This window comes from Paroedura picta, chromosome 6 (genome assembly GCF_049243985.1).
Source record: "Paroedura picta isolate Pp20150507F chromosome 6, Ppicta_v3.0, whole genome shotgun sequence".
Lineage (NCBI taxonomy): Eukaryota > Metazoa > Chordata > Lepidosauria > Squamata > Gekkonidae > Paroedura > Paroedura picta.
In genome coordinates, this window is record NC_135374.1 from 34,106,338 (window position 1) to 34,118,745 (window position 12,408).

At 39.7% G+C, this 12,408-nt stretch overlaps 1 protein-coding gene across 2 annotated transcripts in view; it reads right to left on the minus strand.

The window, feature by feature from the left end:
• Window positions 1-12,408, minus strand: part of IMPG2 (interphotoreceptor matrix proteoglycan 2) — a 66,103-nt gene that overhangs the window by 15,872 nt on the left and 37,823 nt on the right. For both annotated transcript variants that reach the window (XM_077342104.1, XM_077342105.1), the window contains exons 8-13: window positions 10,950-11,111; window positions 7,304-7,362; window positions 6,256-6,273; window positions 4,359-4,603; window positions 3,339-3,403; window positions 1,257-1,437 (exon numbers count right to left, since the gene is read on the minus strand). In XM_077342104.1, coding sequence (XP_077198219.1) covers window positions 1,257-1,437; window positions 3,339-3,403; window positions 4,359-4,603; window positions 6,256-6,273; window positions 7,304-7,362; window positions 10,950-11,111 — 730 coding nt within the window. The remainder of the gene's footprint in view (window positions 1-1,256; window positions 1,438-3,338; window positions 3,404-4,358; window positions 4,604-6,255; window positions 6,274-7,303; window positions 7,363-10,949; window positions 11,112-12,408) is intronic.

The following is a 12,408-nucleotide window of genomic DNA, read 5'->3' on the forward strand; positions in this document are numbered from 1 at the left end:
CATAAGGCTAGCCTTAACAGGGCAGACTTGCTGGAGGGACAGCCCAGCAGGGCCAGCAATACCGTGAGCTAAGGGTGGGAGGGTAGGGTACCCATGGCTGAGCCTGCCTTCCAGAGATGCAATAACAGCTGCAGCATCCACAGCACAGCTATCCACCTCTCTCTCTCCCTGCCTCCCACGGCCTGTTAGTCTTCCAGGAGGAAATCCCGTGAATGTCATTGGGAATGGAAGCAGGGAGGGTGTGGAGGTGCTGCTCTGCTGCCTTTGCTGTAAAGGCATTCGGGCACAGGCAGTTCTCTTCACTGCCGATGAAGCCAGTGCTGCACTACAAAGGAAGATCCAGCCCTACCACTGTCCTCGGCCATTGAAAGGAAAAGCCTCGATCCCTCCGAGTAAATGGTCTTCCCCTGCATTGCCCAGCTGCAGTCAGTGAGCTGGGGGGAGCCAGGAGGGGACATGGTTTCTGGTGACAGCTTCAGGGCAGGGGGAACTGCTCTCCCGAAGTGCAAGTTGCAGGGAGAGACAGACATACAATCGAACTGCATCTTCTTTTCTCCCAGATAATAGGTCCGTGTACGCCATTCTAGAAAGCCACTCTTGCCCATCCCATTCCCATTTTATTTCCACCCCTTGTGGAATCATGAGTCTTGTTACTTAAAAAAATATATCGTTCCTGATTTGGGGGGGGGGATTTTAGAGAGACATGCTTTGTGTGAGAACTTCAGGGGAGGGATTTTTCCCCCCTTTGTTTGTACAAATGAATGCCTACTTGTTGCTCCAGATAGTTTGCTTAAAAAAAAAAAACATCCCCGGAAGAAGGGAGAAGGGGGTGGGTACGAGGGTGGACACTGGAAGTGGAGATAGCGCTACTTCGACTCCGCACATTTCCTTGCCATGTGGCTTGCTGGGTCCTCTCCTCTCGCTCATGCTAGATAGTTGGAGGAATCCACTTTTGGGGGTTTCCCAGCTATCGCTTTAAAATGGAGGATGTAACTGCTGGTTTGCTGCTGGGAAGCTGGATGTTGGCAATGTCATGCAAAACACCAAAAATATGGCATCTTCAAAAGGTAAGCCTTTCACTTTATTTTCCAGATGCGGAAAGCCAAAGTTTCCAAGTCCACAAAGAAGAGTTTGTGCCTAACACAATCAGGGTCAAAATTTCTATTTTTTCTATTATTGTATTTAGTTTCTATTTTTCATCCACAAAAACAGATCATCAGATGGAAAGATAGTTTCAACTTTTGAATGGATAGTACCTTTTGCTGTTGAACTGATGTTGCTTTCAGGGCTGGGAAAGGCATCAGGTCTTAACCAGATTTCATTGTCACTGAACTGCTCAATATCAAAGATGAAACCTGGCTTGGTAAAGTCAAGTGGCAAGATGTTGCTTACAGTTGACTCGTCTGCAGATGGCCATTCAGATATTACCACATGCTCCTAAAAGAAAAATCCTTGATGTTGACAAGCTGCAGGGTCTGAATGAAAAACTGTACAAATCAGAGTATGCAAGACCCAAGATTCTTCCCATTTTGTACTATATGTAATACTTGCAATGTACACAGTAAGGCTTTATGTGAACTGGCATTTGAAGTGTGCACCAATCTGGAAGACATTGTCATCATCATACTACCCTAGGCAGGCTTCAAAAGCTATAGCCCTGATTTGTCTCCAAAGACCCAGCAAGCAGTCTTCTTCCTACCACTGACATAGCTAGACTAGCTTGTTATTTGTTCCATTTCTCTCTATATGGGATTTGGGGAAGTAGTGGGATAAAAATGTTCCATATCATTTTACAGGAGACAATCAGATCTCATGCCATGGTTTGTCACCACTCAGCAGAATTTCTTCTGTGGCCAATACCCTTTTACATGCCTTCAGATCTAGGAGAGTGCAGTTGAAAGAAGGTGAATGAACACCAAGATCACAGAGTATGTTGCTTCAACTTTGGGAGCAGAAATTCTTCACTGATCTCTACTGTCATTAATCTATAATTTTGGTACAAATTATACATGGATTGAAAATATATGCAACAAAGCTTTGCTGGCCTGTTTTGTTCAAACTAGCAGTTTTGAAAAGGGGCTGTTACAAGTGAAGAAGTACCCCAAAACTGCTTTCCCCTCTCATGTGTTTCAGATACACCTGGACCCTCAAAAACTTGTTGCTGGCATGAGGGAAGCAGTAACTGTGGCAATTTGGAGAAGAAAAATATCCAGTGAAGAAGCAGAATTGGTTTTTATATGTGGCTTTTCCCTACCAGGAGTCCCAAAGTGGCTTACAATCACTTTCCCTTCCCTCTCCCCACAACAGAGATGGGTGAGGCTGAGAGAGCCCTGCTATTACTGCTTGGTCAGACCAGCTCTATCAGTGCGGTGACAAGTCCAAGATCACCCAGCTGGCTGCACGTAGAGGAGCGGGGAATTAAAGCTGGTTCACCAGATTAGAAGCCGCTGCTCTTAACCACTACACCAAGGTGGCGGAAAGATTAAGCAGAAATGTCCCTTTGTATCTGCTTTAAATACAGAATGACTTCATTCTGTGTATATTTTGTTCATTAGCTAATTATCATTACAATCTTATAGATTTATTAGAAGATCTAGAATATTCCATTTCCACCATGCTCCATCTCTCCATTTGAAACTAGAATAAACAATCATCTGGAAGCCACTTATGTGTCCATCACCTTGTACTTCCTAGAGGTAAAGTGGACCATAAAACCAATAAACTAATTAATGAAAGGAACATAATAAAAGTGAACAATGAAAAGAATGTAATAAAGTGAGCCAAACCTTAATACCATGGATGGCAGAAAAAACTTATACAAGTGGTAAAATATTTGTAAAGACTGGAACAATTGCTTTTCTGTAGAAATGTTAGGAACATTTCTACATAGCTGCCAAGAATTGCACTTCATCATTTATTTAAATGCAAAGACATGTTCCTATGGCACCTAACATTATTCAAAGATTCTCTGAATGGTACACCACATTAACAAGTGTAATATTAAGTTGGCAAGTTTTGATTTTCTTGCACACTCCATATGGATAATAGGACAGAAAAGCTATTCTCCAAAGACAAACTATTTTCCATCACTTTCTACCAGTCAGAGGCATATTCAGTCAGCTAATCATGCCTGCCTCACGGAAATATCCGAAAGTTCTGAAATAGCTGTGAACGAGATCAAGTAGTGAAATGAAAGGTTTCTGAATATGTTGGATTTTAAGAGAGAGCATTTGAAAGACCTTTACATTATTTAGATGACTCATTAAGCAGATGAAAGGTCAAGAACAAGTAGAATAAAATGATTCAGAATTTTTTTTTTAATTCAGAAATACACTTACATCACCAATGGGTTTTGTGGTTGTTGGAGATGGTTCTTCAGTTGCTGTAGAAATTACTTCCTTTACTGCGAAGACAAATGGCAAGGAGGAGATGATAAAAATCAATTAATTGGATAAAAACAAATCTTTTTCTAATTATTAGATATGAGAAGAATATATTAGAAGAATGAGAAAAATCTGGAGAAGGAAAATATAGAAGAGGAGTGCATACCATAACCCTCACCACAATTTGCCCTATTACTATAATATTGATATAATATGTACGCACGTGCACAAAGCACTCTCTTAACCCTTAGGCCGGGAATGGGATTCTACAACATTTTTAGGACTCTGGAACCTTTGTCAAGGTTGGAAGAACCAAAATAAGAGGCACTTCCATCATTAGGAAGACAGGAGGCATTATGAGGAAGCAGTCACAGCAGTACACCCCAGAAAAGTGCACCTTTAATGTCATTAAGGTTTGCTGGATTAATCTCTTCTTGCATTCTGTGTTTAGAAGAATAGTTGGTTTTTAGACCACACTTTTGGCTACCCAAGGCAGCTTACAATTGCCTTCTCTTCCTCTCCCCAAAACAGACATCCTGTAAAATAGGAGGATTGAGAGAACCCTGACACTACTGCTCTGTGAGAACAGTATTATCAGGACTGTGGTTAGTCCAAGATCATCCAGCATGCTGCATGTGACAGAGAGGAGAATCAAACCAACCCAGATTAGAAGCTGCCACTCTTAATCTCTACACCAAGCTGGCTCTCTTAACTTCCCTTGACCCCTGCATACAATGGACTGAAGGCAAAGTCCAACTGTTCATAAATGCAAGCAGAGAAAGCCTGGTTCAGAGAGAAAAAAGATTGGCTTTTGCCTCATTTTAATTAAGAATTAGATCTTAAAGAGAAAGCTAGTCATGCATCGCTATCTATACATTTCTAGAGATTCAAGAAGGTGATGTGTCTTAACTTCTTTTAAGAGTAAACACTGGTAAGTTAACTGAGTACATCCAATATTTCTTATGTCATACACACCCCTGATGAGTTGGAGAGAATCAGGATCCAAGATCAGTGAGGCATTATCCAATAAAGCATTCTTATGAAGGATTTCTGCAATATAGTGTCTAAAGTCGCTGACAGTGTAAACAACAGTTGGATTATCCTCAATTTCCATAAAGGCATTGTCTTCCACTTTGTTAGACTGAAGGTTAATCAGGTCCCAGGTGGCATTGCTGATGGCTTCCCCATCAAAAAATACAGAGTATAGAACTTCCACGCCACTGAAAAGTTTGAGAGAGCGCTATCAGACAGAGGCCCATACAATACACCTGCTTTTGTTACTCCTAAAACAGTACTCTGTTTAAACAAACAATTAAGGCTGATATTGATATTATACAGAAACATGTGCCTATTAGCAACATGAAACAGCACGCTAAATGTGTGTGTCAGTGGTGGGAGTAACACACACACAGGAAAAATAGTGACTATGACATATGAAAGACTCAGGTATTTGTTTTAACATTCTGTACGGTAATGACTGGGGAAGGCACTGACAAACCACCCTGTATTGAGTCTGCCATGAAAATGCTAGAGAGCGTCACCCCAAGGGTCAGACATGACCTGGTGCTTGCACAGGGGTTACCTTTACCTTTTTACATATATCAAGGCTTTCCAGTATCTGCACACCCATTAATGTTTCCTACTAGGGAAAAGTGATGGCAGTCTTCACTTAGGTGAGGAATGTAACAACACTTAAGAATGTGTGGAGAGTCAGAATATGCATGAAATAAACCAAACTCTCCCTTGCTCAGTTGTGGCCCATAGCATACAACAACCTTCATCTGTCCTATTTCTGACAGGCAGCATAGTGTAGCAATTGAGGCTGGATTAGGATGTGGGAGATCTGGGTTCAAATCTTCTTTTTTCCCCATGCTCACAGTGGGATGTTGGGCCAGTCACTCAGCCAAGCTAACCAGATAAAATGGGGAGGGAAGAAACATTCATGCGATAGGAGCTCCTTGGAGAAAAGGCAGATTAAGGTGACAAAAGTATTAAAAATCATCCAAAGTAAAAATTCCATACACTTTTTTGCTGATCTTGAATTCGATGCATTGTAGAGGTCCATTTTAAAACTACTATAATTGCGGACAGTGGCCTATTGGTATTATCAAACTGCCTGCAGTTTCTGCATCTCTCCTTTGCCTCTATGTTGTGCGCTTCCTCTTTTTATCTTGCAACCAAGTCCTCAAAGCCAATAATACTGGTCACGTATTCCCATTCACTGCAATAAGACCTCTGGGGACTTGAAAACAAGTCATTTGCTGAATTGCCATACCATATGACTGCCATTAGCATGGATGCTTTACTGTCATAGCTTGTGATGTCATTGTATGCTTTAACCACTTTTGACCACACAGCTAATGCCTTAAACCACTAGGATAGCTGTTTTCAACCATTTGAACGTGAAGGAGCTTCTGAAATATTTTTTAGACTTTCAGGAGTCCCAGAAGTGATGTCAGCTGGCCACATCCCCTGCCATGCCTCTGGAAATGACATCACTACTTAGTCCTCCTTTTGCTCCCGCCCCCTGTTTTTACTATGACTATAGCAGAACTGCCGGAAAGAAGGGCAGGAGCTGAGAACACAGCCCAGACCCACCCACCACATACCATGCCACTTCAGAGGTCCCATGTACCCCGTTCAGAAGTCATGCAGACCCCCAGGAATCCATGGACCCCTGGTTGGGAATCCCTGCACTAGGGAAACCTTGTTTTTAGACCCAAGATTCAGAAGCAATATCTGATTAAAGTTTGGGTGGAGTACATTTATACAACACTTTGCTGCTGCACATTAGCTCAGCTGTTTTGGAGTCTTTTGGTAGCAAACCAATAAACTATCAGCAGAACAAGAAAAAATACTGATTTTTTTTTACCTGTCATCCTCAGGAGACCTAAATGTTAAGTGAGAGAGGACAAGAAAAGTTCAAATGAAAAATGAAATGAGAAAAGATGCTTCCCAGTTGTATATTTAGCTCTACCAGAATTAACAAAATACTATTCAAATAAAGATATTTATAAAGTATTGTCCCACAGATAATTTTTCTTATTTTACAACTTTTGTATGTTTTACATATCAGGGTTTTTTTTTTAAAATGAAACCACAGTTATGGCCTTGTTCCCAGTTTTCTGAAGTGGAAGGAATGCTATGTAAGGTCAAACCCCCAATCAACCACAATACTCATTATGTGACAATGGGTTATTAAAGGATGTGACAGTTGACTCATATTGCTATAAATTAAAAAGAATATTAAAATCGTAGAGTCAGGATTGGAAGATACCTACAGGGTTATCTAGTCCAACCCCTGCAGAATGTAAGAAATGGCCACGAGAGCCAAGCACCTAAAGAATCCCTTCTGTCCATCCACTTACAATTGGCCTAAATTAACAGAATTAGCATTTAGCCTACCACCTCTCAAGGAAGCCTGTTCCACTGAGGACCTGCTGTCAGGGACTTCTTCTGGTTGTTTAGGCAAAAATTCTTTTGAATTAATTTCATCTCATTAGTTCTAGATACAAGCCAGTTTCTCTGTTCCAAAAACTGTGTTTTAGATAAACTTTAGTGTTCAAGATGATATGTTGTTGAATGTGCATTGAATGATATATCATTTCCCCACCATTTTGGAAACAAACAACATAAGCAATGACCCTTGAAGTAGGAATTTGAGGATTTCATCTAGCAAGGGATATTTTCTGCAGGGGAAGAGATCTCTGTAGTCTGAATATTAGTTGTAATTCCAGAAAAACTGCAGGTCCCACTGGAAGGTTGATAGGGATAATTGTAGCTGTACTCATTAACGTTACAACAAACAGTGTAATCCTCAATACCTTAATTCTGCAAAGTGATATAAATAGGCGGTTTTATTCAGGCAATTTTGAGTAAACTAATAAAATAAGAATTCTTGTGTTGACAGAATTTCATACCTGAATTCAGTTACATGGATGTTTTTGTATCCAGGCAATCCATCATAGGAATTTTGAATCTATTTGGAAAGAAATGGAGACAAAAATGATTGATCCTGTCCTTTTCAGGTGGCCTCTCTAATAAATGTATGGCACAAATGCAGGCACCATTTCCGCACAAGAATCTGCCCCTGGACAGCCTCTGGCTGCTGCTGGTTTTTAGAGCCCCCTCCACATGATGTTGCCTGCATCCCGAGGCTCTCCAGGGGCTGGCTAAAGTTTTGCCCAGATTTGATTTGGGATGAGGAAAATCACAAAATGTGGAATTACCACTTTTATCTTGCATCCCATCAGTGAGCAACCATATGGAGTTGGAAGGGTGCAATAGTCTCTGTAGTGTGGTCCTGCCCTCACACCCGCACTCCTATCTCCATTTCCTGCTCTGATTATTCTTTTTAAAAATGGTATGGTCATCATTGACCGCAAAGCTACATTGTCAACGGTAAAATAAAATCTTCTTGTCCATGGTCCATGGTCTATTTGGGATCAGGCAGGCAAATCACAGTCCCATTTGTATTTTTTGGAGCTGGGGAATGAAAGGGGAAGTGGGGGGGCAGGTGATCAAGCAGCTTTCTCCCAATCATTCGAGCATGCATGCCCCTTGTCATAAAGCCTTCCATTTATGCAAAATGATTTTTTGGGCTCCAGTTTCTCAAGTGCAGCCTCTCAAGAATTCACCCAGATATAAATAAAGTCCAAAAAAATATGAATCCCAAAAGAGGGGGGGGGGGATGCTGTATCATTCTGATGTTTATCCATAGCAACGCAGAAGTGTTGATTTTTATTAAAAATGCATCTATGTTGTGGCATTACCACATAGCAATGCAGAAGTGCCTTTAAAAATTTTTATTTTGGGGCTCAGGAGGGGGGAGTTTCAGTCCACAAGAGAACTGTTGTGCTGTGATTGATGAAGCAGAGACAACCCGTCAGCTGAAGATGCATAGACAGAAAGTAGTAGTTTTCAAGCTGGCGATGGCAAAAACTTTATTCAAACAATATAAACAGAGTCTCATTTTTGTATTACTTCATCAGTGATACTTTATCAATATTATGTTGTATTTCTTTAAAGTTGGTTTCTAGAAAGATTACCATCAAAATTAGTCTTCAACCTTTTATCAACCTTTTATTTTAACACTTATCTTGTACATCCAAATTCTCTTTATAAGTGATCACTTATAAGATACCCTAGAGGATGGATACCTTGTTGGACCATTGATATTAGTAGACCCATTTCTGAGAGATACTAAATATAAAAGAGAATTTGGATAAACAAGATATATGTCTTAAAATAAAAGGTTGATCGCTGAAGTTTAACTTTGATAGTAATCTTTGTAGAAACCAACTTTAAAGAAATATAATATTGTTAAAGTATCACTGCTGAAGTAATACAGAAATGAGACTGTACTTATATTGTCACTGATAGCTTGAAAACTACTTCTTTCTGTGCTGTGATTGATGGCTTGCTGTGATTGACAAGCCAAGGAAAGGGGGTAGAAGTTTGACTTGTTTTCTCTTGCAGCCTCATCGGGATGCAAAAAGCCAAAACGGGACAGAGGGAAAAGGCAGGAAGGGTCTCCCTGTGAGGAGAGCTCCAAATGCAAGGTTTAGATCCTACGTTTGCAAGCAGGAGGCCACTCACATTTTATCCCTCCATGCGGAAATGGTCAGGTTATTTAAAAAAGTAACAGAAATGGCAAGGGTGACTTTCCTGTCTGATGCAATGTTTCACCTTTCATTAATTTTTTTGCTGTATAACTTTGACTGTATCCACATGATTTCCCAGACCCTTTATATCTATTAGTGGAATTAAGCCTATAGTTCATGCATCTCCAGTCTCTCCAGTGACTGTTTCAAAGAGTCAATGAGAACCACAAAGTTTAGGGTTAAAACCAAATGTAGAAAAATATAAACAATTTGTTATTAGAGCTGATATTTTTTTAAAAAACCACAAAAGAATATCTACAATGGGGGGATGGTGCTTAGAAGAGCCACAAGTACCATTTATTTATTTGTTTGTTTAAATTCCTGCAAATGCCTCATGGCAGGCTACAAATATTCATACCCGAAGAAGTCACGGCTTACTTTCAGAAGATCCCTTACATACAGAGACACTGCCCATGTAAACAAGGTTTCATAGAAACCATACAGCATGTTTTTTTCTTACTGCCCCATATACGATGCTATTTGGGCTAAAGCTCTAGATTTACTCTTAGTTAAATGTATTGGCTACTCTGATAAGTACAAGGTACAGTTCCTTCTCTCCAATCAGGATCCAGATACAATTGATAAAGTGGCTAAATTCTTACAAATGGCAATTAAGCTGTGTGAACTTACAAACTAATTGATTTTATTCTGATCTGTCCCATTTTTTATGCCAATAAAGGTTGTTGTTGTTGTAAAAAAATATTCATACCCCCAATAAAAAGTATTAAACCTCCATTAAAACCCTAGTAATCCAATTAACTTGGTGGCGAAAAACCCTATTTCCTACCGTCCAGACAGCACCCATGCCTTGGGGAAGGGGAATAGCCCAATGGTCCTTAAAGTAACAATAAAAATACCATTGGTTCTGGAGAAGCATGGACTGAGAAAAGCAACCTATCTTTTTACTCATCATGAAGCATGAAACCACACAAGAAACCATTGTGGCTCTTCTCGATATTTGCGACTTCATAACAACAAGCTTCACTTTAAACTGATGTTACCCAAGAATAAAATCCATCAAAAATGTCTAACTGAGAAGGGTGTCTGTCCAAGCACAGAGAGAACTAGGCATAGGATGAAAGGAACATCAGCCTGCCAAGCGGCCTTTGTCTGATCAGATATTTCTTCCACATATAGTATGGCACTGTTCCTTGGCACATATGATGGAAAAATTAAATCTCTGGCCTAATCTGACCACATATAAGAGCTAAAATGGATCTCTTCAGCTGCAGGATGGACTATATCTTTCCCCCATCTGGGCCACAATCTGGCAAAAGACTACAGCTAGTATAATATAGTCAACAGTGTCTGCCAAGGCATGATCCAGGTGAGTTAGAGAAATAATTATGATTGTTATAATAATTTATTTCTTTGTTCTCACAATAGCAACTGTCTTAGTCATTTGGAAAAGAGTGAATAAACAGCACCTTCGTCAGGGATGCACATAGAGAGTACATCTCCCCAATGCCAACTGGCTAGGCAGTCCAAGCCTAGTTTTAGCTGGAAAACAGCAACTCAGGGTGAGAGTTTATTCTATCAGCCAGGCCTGGGGAGCAGAGAGAGGGATTTTATAACAAGGACAAGGTTCAAAACCCTTTGTTCTTCCTTTAAGTAGTTCACAATGTAAACAGATGTAAATTTATGAGAAAGGTCCAAAATGTTCAGGAGACAAGGAAATTTTACATTTACACAAACAACAAAGGGCCACTAAGAACATTCTCTGTGGTTGTCATAAAGTGGAGTTCGGTAGAAAACAGCTTGCAGAGGACAGTAACAACAAGAATGGTAGATGCTGAGGAGCATAGCCATTAGCTCCAGAAAATTCCATTAAGGAAAATAAAAATCTCCATGCCTGTATCAACATTTCAGATTATAGGGGGAAATGGACAGGTAAGGCAATTACTTCAGAAATAAATAGCTGTGAGAGTTGCTGGTATTCATCAGAAAATGGATCGCTGAGTTCAATGCTGTACTTCTCTTCAGGAAGAAGAATGCTGAACTCAACCACCTGTTCATGTGCCAATCTCGCCAGTCTCTCTTCCTCTTTCTTTATTTCATTATTGAACTGAAGGGGAAGGAAGGAAACACTGAGTGAAAAATCTTAGCTGTATTAATATAATTTTGTCACAAACTTACTCAGAATCAATGTCAAAATTAATGTTGAATGCAATCCACTTTTCAAATTTCTGCCTGTCTTGGAGATGAGTCCTTTTCCGTAGCTCCATAGCTAAAGGCAGTAGTTATTTAAGAGAACTGAATGTATATCCTGTCTTATACAGACTCATTCCTTTGTTTTGTAGCATGCAGTCAAACAGATTATAAATTTCTTGGAAACTGTGGAGACAACATCTGAGGAAATCCTTGGCCTCTACGCTCAGTTGTTGGCCCTCCATAGCAATTGGCTGACCACTGTGTGAGGATGAATGCTGGTCAAGATGGACCCCTGGTCTGATCCAGAGGTGTAATTTTTATATTTTAATGTACAAATCTCTCTAAAATCTGTTTACCAAAGTTGAAAAGCGGGGTGAAAAACATATCGGGGAACAGGCAGATTTGATAAATAGTTGGGGAAGGTTGCTGGGAATAAGAGTTGGTGAGTGGTTGAGGAGGGAAAACTGAACCAGTGTAAATGGATGTGTAGGGAGAGGGTAATAATAATGACCAAGGAAGAGTTAGAATGTTATCTTAGTTCACCTATGAGATTTCATATGTTTGTAATAAAATATATGATCTTTACCATGTGTATCTCCTCTTTTCTTAGTGTAAGGCAATAATTTTCTAACCAACATACTTAATTTATATCAGTATATCTCAAAAGTACTATATTTCTATTGTTATCCATTCTAACTTTCCCTCTTCCCCAGTCTTTGCATTAAATATCAGGCTTTGATTCTACAAGAGAACAACTAAAGTTAAGACATTCTTGAAATTTTCAGCATAATTTGGCAATTAAGAACAATGAAGAATGTGTGAGATATCAGCTAAATTCCAAAGCATTCATTTTAGATTTTGTGATTTGCATATTTTCTTTTCAGCAATAATTTACAGATACTTTTTCTAAAGTGGAAGGCATTTATCACTGCAATAAACAACTGAAATGCATTATCTACAGTAGCTCCCATCTTGGTTATTGAAAATAGAAAATGGTCTGTACTTCTCAAAGACCATCATTTAAGTTACAGTTGGTCAAACAGGAAAATTAGTGGGATCTAGTTAGGAGGTTCCTATTAGTCTAATATATTACATGGATCTTACAAATGGTTCTGATTCCCATTTTCAGTCTGTAACATATTGTAGCCTAAATATTGGCTAATCTTATTGCTGTCTGATAAGAAGGATTTTTGCCACAGCGGAGGTGGCAG